This window comes from Diabrotica undecimpunctata, chromosome 7 (assembly GCF_040954645.1).
Source record: "Diabrotica undecimpunctata isolate CICGRU chromosome 7, icDiaUnde3, whole genome shotgun sequence".
NCBI classification, from domain to species: Eukaryota; Metazoa; Arthropoda; class Insecta; order Coleoptera; family Chrysomelidae; genus Diabrotica; species Diabrotica undecimpunctata.
This window is the reverse complement of record NC_092809.1, coordinates 120,082,325-120,100,222: the sequence shown is the minus strand read 5'-3', so window position 1 is coordinate 120,100,222 and position 17,898 is coordinate 120,082,325. Positions and strand designations below refer to the sequence as shown.

Here is a 17,898-nt window from a genome sequence, read left to right as displayed (position 1 = left end):
CTTGGTGAGTTTAATTTGGAAGTACTAGCTTCTATACCCAGAAAATTTTGTGAAAAACGCTAAAAACACCAATTAAAAATAATTATCAAAAATCGCCTTATCACATTGAATTTAAGGTTCGGAATCAGTTATGTATTCGAAGATTTCGTCTTTAGTATTCGGCAAATTGTTGAAACTATCGACTCCGAAGAAGTATGGAGTTATGATAATTGACAATTTGTATCCCAGTATTCATGAATCTAGGTTATTGTCAGTGAGTGAACTTTGGCAGTAATGGTTAAGTCATTAGATAATAAGAGTAACATTAATGAAATACTCAACTTCAAAAGGTTAAAACAGTTTTCTGTAACGTGTGGTCACATGATCATGAATTTTATAAATACTTTTCTTAGATCATCCAAAATTACAGATTCCTTATTGCCAGTTCTGAGCAGACCGTTGAATGGCAGCCGAAGAGGATATCCAAGCATCCGAAAGTAACTCAGAGCCTCGCAGCAAGACGGTTCCGCGGGAGGCCAAGGCACGGGACCGAACTCGGATCCATGAAACCCAACTGGTAAGAATTAGACTCATTTCACCTCGCCCAGGCCCGGCACGTCAGCCGTAACCAGCTTCCTCGCCAAGCCCGACAAGCCCCGATCCTCAGAGAAAATCCTTATCCCGAAGTTACGGATACAATTTGCCGACTTCCCTTACCTACATTATTCTATCGACTAGAGGCTCTTCACCTTGGAGACCTGCTGCGAATATGGGTATGAACCGGCGCGAGCCTCCACGTGGCCTTCTACTGGATTTTCAAGGTCCGAGGGGAAGATCCGGACACCACTGCAACTGCGGTGCTCTTCGCGTTCCAAACCATGTCTCCCTGCTAGAGGATTCCGTGGAACTCGAACGCTTATACAGAAAAGAAAACTCTTCGCGGATCTCCCGACGGCGTCTCCAGGTCTTTTGGGTTACCCCGACGAACTCTCTTGCGAGGGCCCGACTTTTTGACGGTTCCGCTGCCGGGTTCCGGAATAGGAACCGGACTCCCTTTCGCCCGACGGGTGTCTTGCCCCTTTATTTATTTTTTTTTTTTTTTCGCTAAAAAATAGCGCCCTCCATCCAGCTTCAATTGTGTGTTAATATGGGTGATCATAGGGAGTTCAACCTCTAGTTTATTTAATAGAACTCTGCGAAGATACGTATATAAGGTTACTTTGACAAACCGACACGTTTAATTTGGCTATATATCGTATTCCCTTCGTTAAATCCTATCACGTGACACCTCGCACGTCCCTATATGTTAATCCGTTTAGGAAAACAACAGTTTTCAAAATGTATGTACAGATATTCAAAATACACTAATTGAAAGGAACGAAATCAGCATACTAAGTGGTCACACTGAAATCTTTAATTGATTTTTTAGATATGTTTAGAAAATGTTCTGACAATTTAAGTTCAAATTTACATTCCACCTTAAGAGCGTAGGCGCAAAATTTCGAGCCAATGCTTTTTAAATGCATTCATTTTTTTTTTAATCCTGAGAAAACTAATAAGTATTTTTGAAAAATTTAAAGGCAGAATTAAAGATTACATTATTACTGAGGGCCGAAAGTCCCTGAAAACTTCTATATTCTTTATTTTAATAAGTTACAGGGGTGAACGAGAAGAGAAAATTTAGTGTAATTTTTAATTTCAAATATCTCATTCAAAAAAACTTTTTGTTTATTCTAAGGGACTTTCGGCCCTCAGTAATAATGCAATCTTTCATTCTGCATTTAAATTTTTCAAAAATATTTATTAGTTTTCTCGGGATTCGAAAAAAATGACAAATACCAAATACAAAACAGATACCTTTTATGACAGGATAAGCCTATCAAGCATTGTCAAGCGAAACATGAAGATTCAGATTTGGTTAACCACTTAATGCATTAACCCGTGTCTGGCATGAAGCGGCTTGCCGGTAAATTCCAAACTTGCCCGTGACTCACACGTTGGACCGTAGCAGCGCTATTCAAACGTTTTATGCCGTTTCTGATCCATTCATGATGAATTGATTATTTATTTTATTTTTTTATTATTGTTATTTTTTTCTAAGAACTGTAATTACTATTTTTTGTCCTTTTCACAGTTTACGTTGAGTTTTAGATGTAGCTGTAATTTAGTCTATGTTCGTTTCTGTCAGGTAGTAGATATGTTTGTGTTACATTTGCAGTTTAGTTCATTTTCATTATCCAAATGTTTTACGATCTTTTCTGACCAATTTTTTGAAATTTTCGATTTTTTTTATTTGGACTCTTACTATAATTCGACGCCCCTGATAGGTTTTTGCTTTTAATTATACATAAATATTAAATTTTCTAAAGTAAAAATACTTATAAAAATATATTTAATTTTCTAAAGTAAAAATACTTATAAAAATATATTTAATTTGCTAAATTAAAAATAGTAAAAAAAATTACAGAGGAATTTGGATATTACGGCCTCGGTAGTTACGTCATCTCGGTTGTAACGTCAATTTTTAATAGGTCCGGTCAAAAACTATTCGATAACATTATTAAAAACCCGGTTTTATCGGCTAAAAATAAAGTAAGTCATAAAATTTTTCGACTGTCGGCTCAATCCTAAAAAACAAGGATAAAATTTTAAAAGCCTTTAATGAGGAGGAAGAAAATGTTAAAAAGATTAGGAAGTGCATTCGTGGTGACGTAGATTCAGCTCTACTCAAATGGTTCAAGCAGTGTCAGAGTTCTGATATTCCGGTATCCGGATCACTTTTAAATGAGAAAGCTACAGAGTTCGGAAAACAGTTTGGTGAATATTTCGCATGCTCTAACAGCTGGCTAGATTGGTTTAAAGCCCGGCACTCAATTTCCTTCGCGAACATTGTTGGAGAGACAAAATGTATGGACGAGAACGTGACAGGTGATCGGTTACAAAACACATGGCTACAACTAAGGCAACCATACAAGGATAAAGATATCTTGAATGGCGATAAAACTTGTGCCTTTTACAAATTAACGCCAGACAAAACTTTAAATTTCAAAAATCAAAAGTGTGTCGGTGGAAAGCTTTCAAAACAAGAGTCACGGCTTTTGTTTGTACAAACATGACAGGTATAGAGATAAGAAAGCTTTTGGTTATTGGGAAAAGTTTACATCCTAGATGTTTCAAAAACAAAAAAACACTGCCTGTAAACTACACAGCCAACAAAAAAGCGAATACTTTTATTTTTGATGAAGAATTGAGAAAGTGGGACAAGGAACTCTCTTCAAAAAAGAAATATTCTTCTCTTAGTTGACAACTGTGCAGCCCATCCCAAGCTTAATTTGACCAATATAACCTAGTTTTCTTACCAGCCAACTGCACGAGTGTCTTGCAGCTTATGAACCAATGAGTCATAAGAAATTTAAAGTGCCATTATCGGAAACAACTTTTGAAAAGGATGATTTTTTGTATTAACAATGGGGAATCCGTGAAAATTACCATCCTTGATGCAGTTCAGTTTTTAGACAATGCGTGGAGTGCGGTTACATTAGTGACAATTTGTAAGTGCTTTCGTCAAGATAAATTTACTGTAGTTTCTCCCAATGTTCAGAATGTTGACGGGGATGGCGAAATGCTTTTGTCAAAGTGGATACAAAAATTTAATGTAAACCGGAGAGTTTGGAACTGATCTTGACTCCTACATTTCAGTAGACGATCAGGTAGAAACATTTCACAAGTTTTAAGTGATAAAGAAATTAAATTGTGCAACAAGTGAAAAATGTGGAAATGGATGTTGATGAAGATAATATAGAAGAAGAAGAAGAAGACGGCGTTGATTGTCCTACAATCCAAGAAGTAATGAGAGCTGCTGAGACCATATCCAGGTTTTACCAGTTCAGAGAGGCATCCCAGGTCACTGTATTTTTCGGAAGAGTTGTGCAGAAAAAAATAAATGACTTTTTTTAGCATTAGAGAACTTTTTCATAAAAAATGTAAGTTTTATATACATGTGAAATCGTAGGCTTCCACGGCCAGAGTCAGAATTATAGTTTATTCGTCTTCCGGGTTTGGACCGTGTCATTTGTGAGTGACCCAAAAGTGGGTTCATCTCGACGTTTCGCTACAATTGTATGTAGCTTCTTCAGGAGAACAAAAAGAAAACAAAAGACAGGAAGATGGGTAGTTAGCAACGGTAACTCAGTTACTCAACGCAACCAGAGGCGAATACTAACTACCAAGATGGGCATTTGGTCACAGTAACTCAACTACTTAACGCAGCCAGAGGTGAAAACCAAATGCCAGGACAGGGATTCACGTCCAACAGCTCAGAACACTAACGCGTCGAGAGGCGGGGAGTGAATCCGACGATTACTCCGCTACCGCTCTATTAAGATACCGCTCTATATAGAGCGGTAGCGGAGTAATCGTCGGATTCACTCCCCGCCTCTCGACGCGTTAGTGTTCTGAGCTGTTGGACGTGAATCCCTGTCCTAGCATTTGGTTTTCACCTCTGGCTGCGTTAAGTAGTTGAGTTACTGTGACCAAATGCCCATCTTGGTAGTTAGTATTCGCCTCTGGTTGCGTTGAGTAACTGAGTTACCGTTGCTAACTACCCATCTTCCTGTCTTTTGTTTTCTTTTTGTTCTCCTGAAGAAGCTACATACAATTGTAGCGAAACGTCGAGATGAACCCACTTTTGGGTCACTCACAAATGACACGGTCCAAACCCGGAAGACGAATAAACTATAATTTATATACATGATATGTTTTATTTCTTAATTGTTTTATCCTAAATGTAGCTGTAAGAAAACTTTGCCTCGTTAAAATGTCATTTTTTTCTACTTTTTTTATAACGTCACTCTGATATAGCGTCATTTTTTACTGGACCCTTGAATGATACTATAACTAAGTTCCACTGTATATATTTTAATACGCCACTGTTACGAAAAATACACTTATTACGCCCCTTAAAATAAAATATTTTTTTATATATTTTTATTCCGTTCCACTCCGCTTCGTGATAATGTGCGTACGGATATAGAAGTTCAATTATCTTCCACACAAAACTCCTAGTTTTGGGCCGTTGTTAAGGAGTAAAAAATAAAAAAATAGAAATTTATATCTGAAAAAATCTGCAGTCCGTAAAAAAATGTTAGAATTTAAAAAAACGAAACGTAACTATATACACTTACTTTATTTTTGTGCAATGGTGTCTGCGTAACGACCACTTGTCCCGTAAAAGCAAAATGATGGAATATATCTGGAGGATGTCTGACTTTGTGTATCAATTTTCGAAGTGTATCTACATTTTCTGCTGTAACTTCTTCGTCAAATGCAAATTTCATTAACTGGAAAGTGCACGAACGCAACTGCAATCCTTCCTGTAGCCACTGGTCAAGATGAGCTAAATACTGTACAGCTACTTTCTTTTCTTTGGTTAACGACGTCACTGGGAAGGAACGTACCACGATTTGTTCACAAGCTGTAAAAATTTACTGGTTTAGAATATTTAAACCCATAATATTTATGTTATACCGTACCAAATGAGTCACATGGAATTCCCTTGAAGATAATACGGTAATTTGTGAGAAATATGGCACCTTCAGCTGGTAGTAAAGGTGGTCCCCCGAGTAGTCCTGTGCCACTGTCCTCTCTTCCGTCAGGAAGAAGATAAACTCTCAGACCTGTAAATAAAATAAACAAGATTAGACAGTTCTAATTCACGACTACAGTCTTGCCAGAATCACAGCTAGAGTTTACAACAAAGGATCCACAGAAGCTGACCAATACACCTACTAGAAAATTGAAAACATCGCTAAATAGTAACCTCCCAACGTCAGTTTAAGATTAGTTAATTATATTCTTCTGCTAAATATGTATTAGTTACCAATGACTTTGATGTCGTAATGATATTTGATGATGAAAAAAGTTCTCTTACCCTCCATTATAGTTTCTTCTCCAACCAGCATGCTTGGTGTCAATATCTTGGGTTTCTGTATCGGAGGCAATCTCTTTGATTCTCTATGAACAGCCTCCAAAGTCTCAATATGCATGTGGACTACGCCAGGTATCATTTGATGCAAGTTACGAATATGCTCTCTAGTTACTCCGCCTTCGTTACAAACTTTGTCGATAAAACGTGACACACTCCTTATGACAGAATTGCCAGTCTCACCGGGATCTTGATCTTCAAAACCTGATTCTGCGTCTATGCTATCACTCTCTGCAAAGCTAAACAAAATCAAAATTATAACATAGATAATACAGTAAACTTCATTTTACCACTCTCTGTAGAGAGTCACCACTCACCAGTTGATGGTTATTGTAGGATTTGTAATTCATAGTGACTTGAAAATTCAGCAAAATGCAAAATAGCTTTTATAACCTCAATATGCATGTAAATAATTCACATATACTACAAAACCAGATTTAATCATTATATTCAGTTAATACTATCTTACAAATATTGAACAAAGGAACTTTCAAAAACGTAATAGTTTCTTGAAATTCTTAAAAAATTATTCTGACGTTCGTAATTTACAAATGTCAGTATGACCGTGTCAGTTATGTCTGCACTTTCGTCCAACGCAAAAGAACAATATAAACTCTGTATCTTTGACTCTAGTTGTGAAACAAGACAAGAAACTGCTTTTATCAAGACAATTCTAGAAGATTGTTTGGCAGGAGACAAAATGTTACATAATTGGAGCATAAAGATTTTTCGAAACTCGCAATCAGACAATGGTTTGCTACTATTTGCAATATGTTACACCGGCAACAGCCAGTTTTTAATAACAGCTTTGTTGTTAAAAATATTTTGCTGACGTGGCAGTTTTTTACTTAGATCCTGCTTTTTGCTCCCGTTCTTCTTCGGTCATAGATTGGTAGCTTGGTAGTTACCTTCAAATGAACAGAACGGTTCGTTTCGAACATAACCGAGCAACAAAAGCATTGTACTCCACATCGCTATGCTACCAATATACAGAAACCTACTACGGCACTAAGAATACAGTCAGCATTAGATGTGATAATACCATACTTAGAACGCAATGAGAAGGGAGCCGTTATTCTGTTCTAACTATGCATAATACATTTTGTCCTATGTGCAATTGTACGGGTTACTCAAAACCAAGTCACTGGCCGGACTACTTTACCCATGAGTAGTATAGACAAATCATTAGTTGTAATTTAGTTGAATTTAAATTTTAAAAAAATTGTTTTTGTACCCTTAAAAAAATATTTTAGTATGTCGTTGAATAGAGAATTAAATTCTCGTTTAAATGAGGTGTCACATTATACCGATTTCTATTTAAAAAAATTAACGATTACGTCACTACACCTACACCGGTGACATCATACCTACTCCATGTACGTTATAACATGGGTATTTTATAACAAAAATCGACCTGCTTCGGGATTTCCCTCAAAACTCGACGGTTCTCGAAATAATGATAATATTCCATAATTTAGCCGTTCACTGTTTAATCATAATTTATCAAGAAATAATCAGGAACCAATCACGAGAAAAGGCTTTTATTTTAAATCTACATCAGCAACTCACAAGATTATGGCTTGAAAAGCGGTTTGTGATGCCGACTTTGCAACGCTCGGTGAAGCTTCTGATTAACGATATAATTCAAAAACGTACTACATGCTACATCTGTCCCTCAAAAAAAAAAAAAAAAGTCACTTCATTGCAATCACTTTTGCAAGCATTTTGCGCATAACACCGTACTCGTTGTTGCGTTTACCTGTGACGTAGATAAATAAATTTTGATTTTTTTGCATATTTTAGGCGTATAAATGTTCCTCTGTTCATTTAAAAAATTAATTAAAATTCCATCTTAATTTTTTGTTTTACTTGTTTGGATTTGAAAAAAAAAAATCGTAAATATTACGAATGGTTAGTGTCCACGGGAATGTAAATTAAGGTTAGTGTTCTAGCGTTAAAAAGCGCACATTTATATTTAAAGGTTGACAGATCTCAGCGTTTTTAATTTTTTTTTAAATAATGACAAACAATTTTATTCCATGAGTGATTTCTACACTATATATTGTTCCTGCATTCAATGTATAAATTTTAAACAAACAATTAATGAAGTATTCATGCATACATAAAACATAATCAACATGCACTACTCTCCAAATATGGCAATTTAATGGTACTACCAGATCTATTAGTATTATCCAAAAATACGTACCTGTTTGCGATGCTATTGCTTATTCGTTCGTCATCGAGTAGATCTTGCTTACTCATCTTATGGCCCATGTCCAATGGAATTAACAAATAAACCATTCTATTAGCGTAATGTATGGCTTGACTGTACATTATGTTTTCTTCGCACGTTATTAGTTCCATCTGTTTAACACTATCTATGGAAGCCCAGATACGCATTTGTTCAGCAGCTATTTCCAGTGTTGTCGGTTCTTGGGCAGGATTAAAGATGGATCTTCGATGCCATAGGCTATCTTTATCTCTAGAAGTCGGACTGAGAAGTTCGCTGTCAAATAACGGTGCTGTAGTGTCGATTCGAGATGCGTATAATGCTTTAATATCTTTCTGGACATCCTGATAAAATGCAGCTTCCCAAAACTGTAAACAAAAAATATTTCCGATAAAAAATTTTTTTTCGTGCAATATTAATTGCTAATGTGCTGAAAAATTGCGTCTTAATTAAAAAAAATTATATAATCTGTGATATTCAAAATGAAACATTAAGTAAAATATACCTAATTAGCTACTCAAGTCTCAGTACTCAGTCAAGCCAGGCCTGATCTATAATTAGAATTATTTAGTTCTTCTTCTTCTTTTTATATGACTCTGTCTGTTTTTCAATGTGCCTCCAGTAGGTTGTCGTTCCATCGTTTTCGTGGTCTTCCTACTGATCGTCTTCCTATTGGGGAACCGTCTCTTGCCGTCTTTACTACTCTATTTCTTGTCATTCGGCTTATATGATCGTTCCATTCTACTCTTCTATTTCTTACCCAGTTCTTGATGTTCTCCACCTTGCATCTACGTCGTATATCTATACTTCTAGCTCTATCCCATAGTGTCTTACCATCAATTTTTCTAAGTGTTTTCATCTCTGCTGTTTCTAACATCCTTTTTGTCCTGTCTGTGCCAGGTCTTGTTTATGCCGCGTATGTCATTATTGGTCTGATGACTATTTTGTAAATTCTGCCTTTCGTTTCTTTCCCGATATTTTTATTTTTCCATATTGTTTCATTTAGGCAGACTGCGGCTCTGTTTGCTCTATTCACTTGATCTTCAACTTCGGTTTCGAGATTTCCGTAGCTAGATAATGTTATGCCTAGATATTTAAACTCCATCGCTTGTTCTATTATCTGACCTTCCAGCTCCAATTTACATCTTAATAAATTTGCTGTTGTAACCATGCATTTTGTCTTTTTTGGGGAAATTAACATGTTAAATTTTCTGGCGGATGTATTAAATTGGTGCAGCATACGTTGTAATTCATCTTCACTTTGAGAGAGTAGTATTGCGTCGTCTGCATAGCAGATTATTTTAAGTTGTTTTTCTCCCATTTGGTATCCTTTTTTAGTTCTTACGTTGTTTATTATTTCGTCCATAATCAGGTTGAACAATAGAGGACTCAGGAAATCTCCCTGTCTTATCCCATTGCCAGCTTCAATAGGGTCGGTTAGTTCTTCTTCTACTTTTACTTTTATTTTGTTGTTTTGGTAGATATTTTCGATCGTTTTGATTATTCCTAGAGGTATCCCTCTTGCATAAAGTAAGTGGATAACGTCTTTTAATTTGACCCGGTCAAATGCCTTTGTAAGGTCCACGAAACAGATATGCCGGTTTGTTGTATTCTAATGATTTCTCTTGCACGTGCCTCATTATAAATATAGCGTCGGTGCATGATCTTCCCGACCTAAAACCTTGTTGTTCTTCTGCTAGTGTTATAATTTTATTCAATTTATTTGTTATCACTTTGGTTGTTAATTTTAGTGTTGTGTTTAATAAATTAATTCCTCTGTAATTTTCCTCTGTAATTATTTAGTGAGATGGGGAAAGTAGCGAACTCATCATAATCATAAAACGACGCAAACTGAAATATCTAAACTATATAATGAGCAATGATTATCGATTTAACCTGACTCAAATCATTCTATAAGGTCAATACGTACTGAGAAAGCAATCCAAGAAAAAGGAAGATAATCCTGAATAAAAATATCCATAATACTAAAATGATTAAACTTTTATAGGAATTTTTAGAGCAGTCAAGTCAGAATAGCCATTATAATATCCAACATCCGTAATGGCTAGGCACTAACGAAGACCATCCAGAATCCAGAAAGGATACAGAAAGGATACATGTGGCAACTACAGGGGAATCTCACTAATCGGTACTACATATAAGATATTAGCTTCAGTTGTACTAAAACGATTACTGCCATATACAGAGGAAATTATTGGCGATTACCAATGCGGCTTTAGGCCTGGAAGATCAACAATCGACCAAATATTTACTATCAGACAAATGCTAGAAAAGTATTGGGAATATAATAAAGAAGTACACCAGATCTTCATAGATTTCAAACAAGCATATGATTCCATAGATCGCTTAAAACTGTGGAGTGCAATGATGGAGTTAGGCGTACCAAAGAAGCTGACCATGATTGCGCGAATGTGTGTCAACAATTCCTTTGCACAAATTAGAATAGGAGGCAAAACTTCAAAGGCTTTCGGCATAAGCACCGGACTCAGACAGGGAGACCCGCTGTCCCCATTACTATTTAACCTAGCATTGGAATATGCAATGCGAAAAATATATACCAGAGTCAAACCAGACATAACTGCCAGAGGAGCAAAGATTATTCTCGCATTTGCATATGATGTAGATGCAGTAGCACAGACAACACTGGAAGTTAAGGATATAGTATCGAACTTTGAAGAAGCAACACTAAGCGTAGGCCTGAAAATAAACGAAGAAAAAACTAAATACATGGTCGTATCAAAAAAGGAACGACAGCGAATAAGACAAAACATTACCATAAACGATCATAATTTTGAGGTGGTCAAAGAATTCAAATACCTAGGAGCAACAATTACCAGTGAAAACACAGGAGAACGGGAGGTTGAAATACGAATACTGGCGGGGAATAAATCATTCTTTGCCATTCAACATCTAATGAGGTCAAAGCTTCTCTCAAGGCGTGCCAAAATCCAAATGTACAAAACCATAATACGACCAGCAGTGACATATGGAAGTGAAACATGGACATTGAGAAAGAAAGAAATCAATAAGCTATTAGTATGGGAACGCAAAATCCTGCGAATTATATATGGTCCTTGCAGGGACAGCGTGACAATTGAATGGAGGAGCAGATACAGCAATGAAATAGAGACTCTCTTCGGGAAAGGAAACATCGTAAGATACATAAAAGCCAATAGATTAAGATGGGCAGGCCACGTGGTACGGAGTGATGACGACAGACTGATTAGCAATGTGTTTTGGGAAAGACCAGATAGTAGAAGATCGACAGGAAGGCCTAGAAAAAGGTGGAAAGACGCAGTCAGGGAAGACCTGGAGAAGATGGAAGTAAGGCCATGGGAAATAATAGCACAGGATCGGAATCAATGGAAGGCAATAGCAAAGGCGGCAAAAACTCACGAAGAGTTGTAAAAGCCAATGATGATGATGACTAAAGAAGACGACATTAGATGATGGTGTCATCATATAATACTTTGTACACTTTCTGTTTTTGTGGGATGTATACAGTGGTGGATATCGAGGGGATTGAAACTTGAATTTCCAACTGCTACTTTTGTATATGAAAAACTGAAAGATTATTGCTCCAAATAGTTGTACGGTACATTTTAGAATGAAACTTAGGGAAAAATTTAATGGTGTGGTCAGAATAGTGCCGCCAGAATTGAAAACTTGTATAGATATACCTGGAAAATATCTTTCATATTTAACATATTAAAATACATATATTATATTAAAAACATTTAACTTCACCAACTCTCAAAAATTATTTTTTTATTAATTTCCTTTTTGATTCATTTTCTTCAATGAATTCATCGGACATGCGATCACTGAGCTAAATGTTAAGCATTCTCCGTTCCATAGCTTTCTGAGTCACTTGGAGTTTGTGGACCATATTGTTGTTAAAAGTTCCATATGTCAGTACTGGCAGCACATTCTGATCGAAAGTTTTTGCCTTTAAAGTATTTGGTACCAAATACTTTTTACCAAATATCCACAACGAAAACTAAATTTCTGTAGTTGGGTGTATACCATGTATCACTTCTTCTTTATGTGCCGTCTTCTACCGAAGGTTGGCGACCATCAAACGATAGGTTTCTCTATTTTGTATCGCATGTATTATGTTCGCAGCTTCTGGTATTTGAAACCATTCTCTCAAGTTTCTCAGCCAGGATTTCTTCTTTCTGCCCAAACCTCTTCTACCTTCAATCTTGCCTTCCACGATAAGCTGTAGCAGACTGTACTTATCATTGCGGAACACATGGCCCAGGTATGAAGCTTTCCTCCTTTTAACAGTTGTTAACAATTCCACCTCTTTACCCATTCGTCTTAATACCTCTGTGTTGGTCAATCTGTCTGTCCAAGGTATTCTCAGTATGCGTCGATGCGGCCACATTTCTAGAGCCTCTAACTTCTTTATAGTTGCTGCTGTTAACGTCCACCCTTCAACTCCGTGAAGTAGCGTAGAGAGTACGTAGCATTTCGTGGCGCGCCATCGGAGGTTAACGCTTAGGTGGCGGTTGGTTAAGAGCTTTCTCATTTTGATGAATTTGGATCTTGCTATTTCAATTCGGATCTTAATCTCTACGTCTGGGTCCCACTTATCATTTACTGTATATCCCAGATATTTAAATCGGTGTACTCTTTCAATACGTTCGGCTTCAATATTCAGGTCGATATGTTGAATGTTCTTTTTACTGATCACCATAAATTTAGTTTTCTTTCTATTGATCTTCAGTCCAAATTGGTTGCCAGTTGTATTTACTCTATTTAGCATCATCTGTAAATCTTCGATGTTATCGGCCAGTATAACAGTATCATCTGCATATCGAAAATTATTTATTGGTACGCCATTAATCTTGATGCCCTCGTTGTACTCTTCCAGTGCCTCTAGAAATATTTATTCCGCAATAAAGTTTCTCCTCGCACCAAAAGGTGCCTATGAACCAAGTTTCAAGATTCTAGGACATTTGTGTCAAGAAACACAAAAGGCATAAAAAAATAAGAAGAAGACTAGGACCTATGCACCGCAAATTCAAAAGGTTGCTTGGTTAGACCATTAGAAATCCATTTATCAAAATTTCAACATCTCTAGGACTTTTCCTTCATGAGTTATCGCACAGACGAATGGACAGACAGACAACGATATGATTCCAACAAGAACCAGTCGGGTCCTTGATAATTAGAAGTTAATAATTTATACACAATGAAAAAGGTCAAAAAATAAATAGATAATTCATTTTTATTACCAAATTACCACTGAGTTGCACGGTTTACACCAAATGTATACAACTTATATTACATTAAATAATTTCACAGTATACATTAATTATGATTTTTTCCGATGGTTTTACAATGACAATTTAAGCGATGTCGACCACGACAAAACTACTTGATGGTCGTAATCGTCTTGCCCGTGAAAGACTCTTGCTACTAGCTATTATATTACATAGTTACTCACCTGTTGATTATTCCAGACGCTATGCTCTTGTATACAAGTATACGCGAACTGAATAATTCCCGTGCACAACTTCCTGCAGATAATTGTCGAAAGAGGTAACAGTGCAGCAGCGACCCCATGTTCGTCCATTGAAGAGTCGTCTTGAAGGGCGCAATTCATTAAACGAATGACCAAATCAAATTGCTGATGTTCGAGCATCGCTTTTGTCCCGCTCACATGGTGGGAGAGTTCATCGCAAAACGCTAACCGTGCTTGTTTTGACTGAAGAGCTCTCAAAACGGCCGGGAAACTTTTTCTTGCGTCGGATATTTTGTTTTCAAAAATAAAGTTGATGCAATTTCTTAGTACCTTAAAACATATATTAAATAAATACCTTTTTGAGAATTATTGATAACTTAGTTACTCATTTTCTAAATATTGCTAATTAGAGCAAGTACATCAACAGTCAAAAATAATTTTTTACTGATAGTAAATGGGGCTACTTATTTCGGAATTTTCAATACGTATATACCACTTGATCAGACTCAGTATAAGAAACTTTATAGGCTAATATAATGATCCGCGAGACTGATTATCCGCGAGTATATACCAGTCATTTTTAATGTGAATGAAAACGTATTTTATAAACTAAATCTAATGTATTATTTTTAGTATAATAGGCAGAAATATATTATTATATTGTTACATTGCAAATGATCAAATCCACTATTTCCGAGGGCAACAGTGGTAGAAGGGGGTGGTTAAAGTGCTTGTTTTATGACTCAGCCTTACTTTGCAGTTCTTTGATCATGTGTTGTAAGTTAATGTTTTATGGTGAGCTACAGCACATTTTTTATTGTTTTTTAACATGTCCGAGAAAAGGAAAACGGTTGTGTTGACGATTAATCAAAAGCTAGAACGTATAAGTAAAATTGAAAACAGTGCTTCCCATAAACTTATGTACCTTCAGTACGATATCGGAGAGTCGACAGTGCAAAATATTTTAAAGCAAAAGCAAAAACTTATTTCATGCTGCAAAAGTAAAACAGTTTTTTGATACAATGAGCTTGGAGGGAAATTTTGATGCATCATCTGGGTTACTGACTTTGAACACCGCCATGGGATGAATGAGATAGTAGCGGTGACCACCACGGATTTGACGAATTTAAAATTGATTTAGAAGAGTTTATTTCTTAAAATGATCTGAGCTACAAACAAATTTATAACGCAGACGAATCAGAGCTCTTCTCGAAATGTCTTCCAACTGGAACGATAGCTTTTGCAAGTGAAAGTAAAACAGGGGGCCATACATCCAGCAAAGAACGGATCACGATTATGTCCTGCAGCAAAGCTACAGGAAAACACAAACTGAAGTTGTCGGGGAGCGATCAGGAAAAAAACCTAGAGCTTTTAAACGCACTGGAGCAGACAAACTACCTGTTGGTTACTTCAACTAAAAGAAAGAGTGGATGGATAAAAAATTTTTCAAGAGTTGTTTGAAGCTAAATTTGTACTAGATGTTACAAAATGTGCAAAAGCAAACAAACTGGAACGCATGTGCTAAGTAGTCACATATGTAATTAAGTAAGTGTGCCTACGCATGACATGTTGGCGATCATCATGGCAATCTTTATCTTGTCCGCACAAATGTTATGTTGAACCAGAATCTGGTTCTTTAATTGGGATGTTCTTCTTACTGGATCTCGCTTTCTCAATATTTTTCCTTGCAGGATGATTTGTAGAAAGGCAGGAAGATTTGTAAAAGGACAGGAAGCTTGAGGGTAGTCAGTAATTCTTGCTTCGTCTTCTTCATTCTTCTGAGGAATTCCTCATATGTGATTCGGTCAGTCCATTGAATCTTAAGTATTCGCCAATATAGCCATATCTCAAATGCTTCCAAACTTATGCACACATCTTCGATCAAAGTTCACGATTCAATAGCATAAAAAAGAACAGAGAAGAAGTAGCATCCCAGCATTCTTAGTTTTATACCAATAGAGAGGTTGCGGCTCTTGAAGAAGGCCCTTATCTGGTTGAAAGTAGATCTAGCTTTTCCACAAGCTTTTCCTTTTTTACAAGAGTTTTGGAAGTCATTCACTATTCTGAAGAATTGTGAAGAACTAGCAGTTGGAGCAAATGAAAAAATTTACTACCTGATCTTACAAGTTTAGTGAACTCAGTTCCTGGGGGAGAGAATGTGAACACCAAAAACTTGTAAGACTGGTTAGACTACGACACTACCAACCCGGGATTTGAGCACCTAGACATCTTAAAAAAATGCAGAGGAGAAGAATAGGAGTTTGCACCTGAGGGACGTGTAACTCACGGAGAAGCCTTGTAGAGAGACTACGGGCTACTCTCTGAAAACTGATGCTGTTTGAGTTCAATGTAGAATTAAAAAACACATTTTTCAATTAAAGAAGCAGAAACGAGTGACATACTATCAAAAAGTGTAAAAAATTTTAGTATACATGAAAATGTTAAATTAAAGCTTAAGGGGAAACATATTTCAGAAAGACGGTATAAGATTTAATTTTAATTACAGGGTATCTGCAAGCCGCTTATACGTATTTCAACCTCTTTAGGTCTCATCAGAACGACATATGCAGTTGCTGCAGGTGATGGAAACATATTTATTTTTTGCTTTCACTTGACTTCCTTTAACCAGTTAGAGTGATTTTAGTTAGAGTTAGAGTTAGTTATTCCTTATCCGTGATTTTCGTTACTCCCAGCAACCGTGCCAAGCAACCCCACGGATAAACAAAAGTTGACTGTATATACGAAAATATAGTATCTTATATTGGGTCTGATAATGGAGTATAAAATAATTTAATGGTTGAGTTTACCGAAAGTACAAGCTGAATATAGCCGCAAATGTCAAAAATATTTCGGGTTGGCAGTATTGGCATGTTTTTATAATGCATAATATGTTGTATGCTTCAAATATAAAGAGATAAAGCTTTTAAAAAGTACATTTTGATTATACTATTTTATGAATTCTGCAATTATTAATTTATATGAAGCAATAACGAGTAAATATTTGTCTCTTTCGAGATTAATTGTAAACATCTGTTATAATCGGGCAACTGCTGATTTGACGATTGCCAAATCTATCCCCTAATCTATCAAAGGGTAATTGCCAAAAAAATTTCTATTAATTAACTGCAATTAATCTACAAAGAAACAAATATTTACTCATTGTTGTTTTATATAAATCAAAAATTGCAGAATTCATAACATAATATAAACAAAATGTACTTTTCTAAAGCTTTATCTTTTTATATTTGTAGCATACAGCATCTACATTATAAATACATGCCAACACTGCTATAGCGAAATTTTGTGTTCCATGTTTGACATTTGCGACTATAATCAGCTTATACTTTCGGTAAACTCAACCAATTTAATATTAAAATAAATAGTTTTTTTGAACAAAACAGGCAAGTATATTTAATTAAAGCAATATGCTTAGCCATATCAATAAGACTTGGTGATAACTACTAATTTATATCCAATATATCGATTTGTAGAGAGTAAAAACAGCAAATCGAAGATTAATAAAAGATGGTATGTATATTCATTTTACAACTGATTCAATGATACACATAGCAAGTATGATACATTTATTTTTAGAAAGGGGCTGTAGTACTGGTATAAACATATATATCTTACCTCTAATCTTCTTGCAGAATTACTAATAATATTTTTGTTATCGCTGATGCTTGATATGTTTGGTCCCATAGGTACAATTCTAGGTTGTATTGGCCTTAAAGATGATAACCTAAAATTAGTAAATCAGTACATCAGCAACAATATTTTGCAAAGCATTGCCTTTACCATCAAAATTTTAAAATGTTTCGCTACATAATAGATTTTTAGCAGTTTCATTTTAAGATTGAAACAACGAGGTAGCCTAATATGGGTTCATTGGCTAATGGAATAGTAGTTTAAATGTTCGCAAAACTATTAAAAACTGTTTGGGATAGTACTGTCGCAGTAACTGTGAAGACGAGTTTAGAGAGAGTGTGAGTATATCAATGACCAAATATAGTTAATGTATGTACACATGAGTAAATGTATATTAGAATGAGGGATATTAAGTATATATAGTATATAATAGTTTTGAATTGAATATAGTAAGTGTTATTATGTTGGTGAAAACTAAAAAAATTTAAATAAAATATGGAAAACAACTTCAAAAAAGAGTGGTAGGTGAATGAGAAGAAGGTGAACAGAAATTAAAGCTAT

General features: G+C 35.7%; 1 protein-coding gene across 1 annotated transcript in view; it reads right to left on the bottom strand.

The window, feature by feature from the left end:
* Sbf (SET domain binding factor) overlaps window positions 1-17,898 on the bottom strand; it is an 82,837-nt gene that overhangs the window by 43,697 nt on the left and 21,242 nt on the right. Inside the window, exons 7-12 of the mRNA XM_072538081.1 lie at window positions 17,323-17,431; window positions 13,672-14,019; window positions 8,172-8,563; window positions 5,909-6,201; window positions 5,511-5,654; window positions 5,163-5,452 (exon numbers count right to left, since the gene is read on the bottom strand). Of these exons, the coding sequence (XP_072394182.1) occupies window positions 5,163-5,452; window positions 5,511-5,654; window positions 5,909-6,201; window positions 8,172-8,563; window positions 13,672-14,019; window positions 17,323-17,431 (1,576 nt within the window). The remainder of the gene's footprint in view (window positions 1-5,162; window positions 5,453-5,510; window positions 5,655-5,908; window positions 6,202-8,171; window positions 8,564-13,671; window positions 14,020-17,322; window positions 17,432-17,898) is intronic.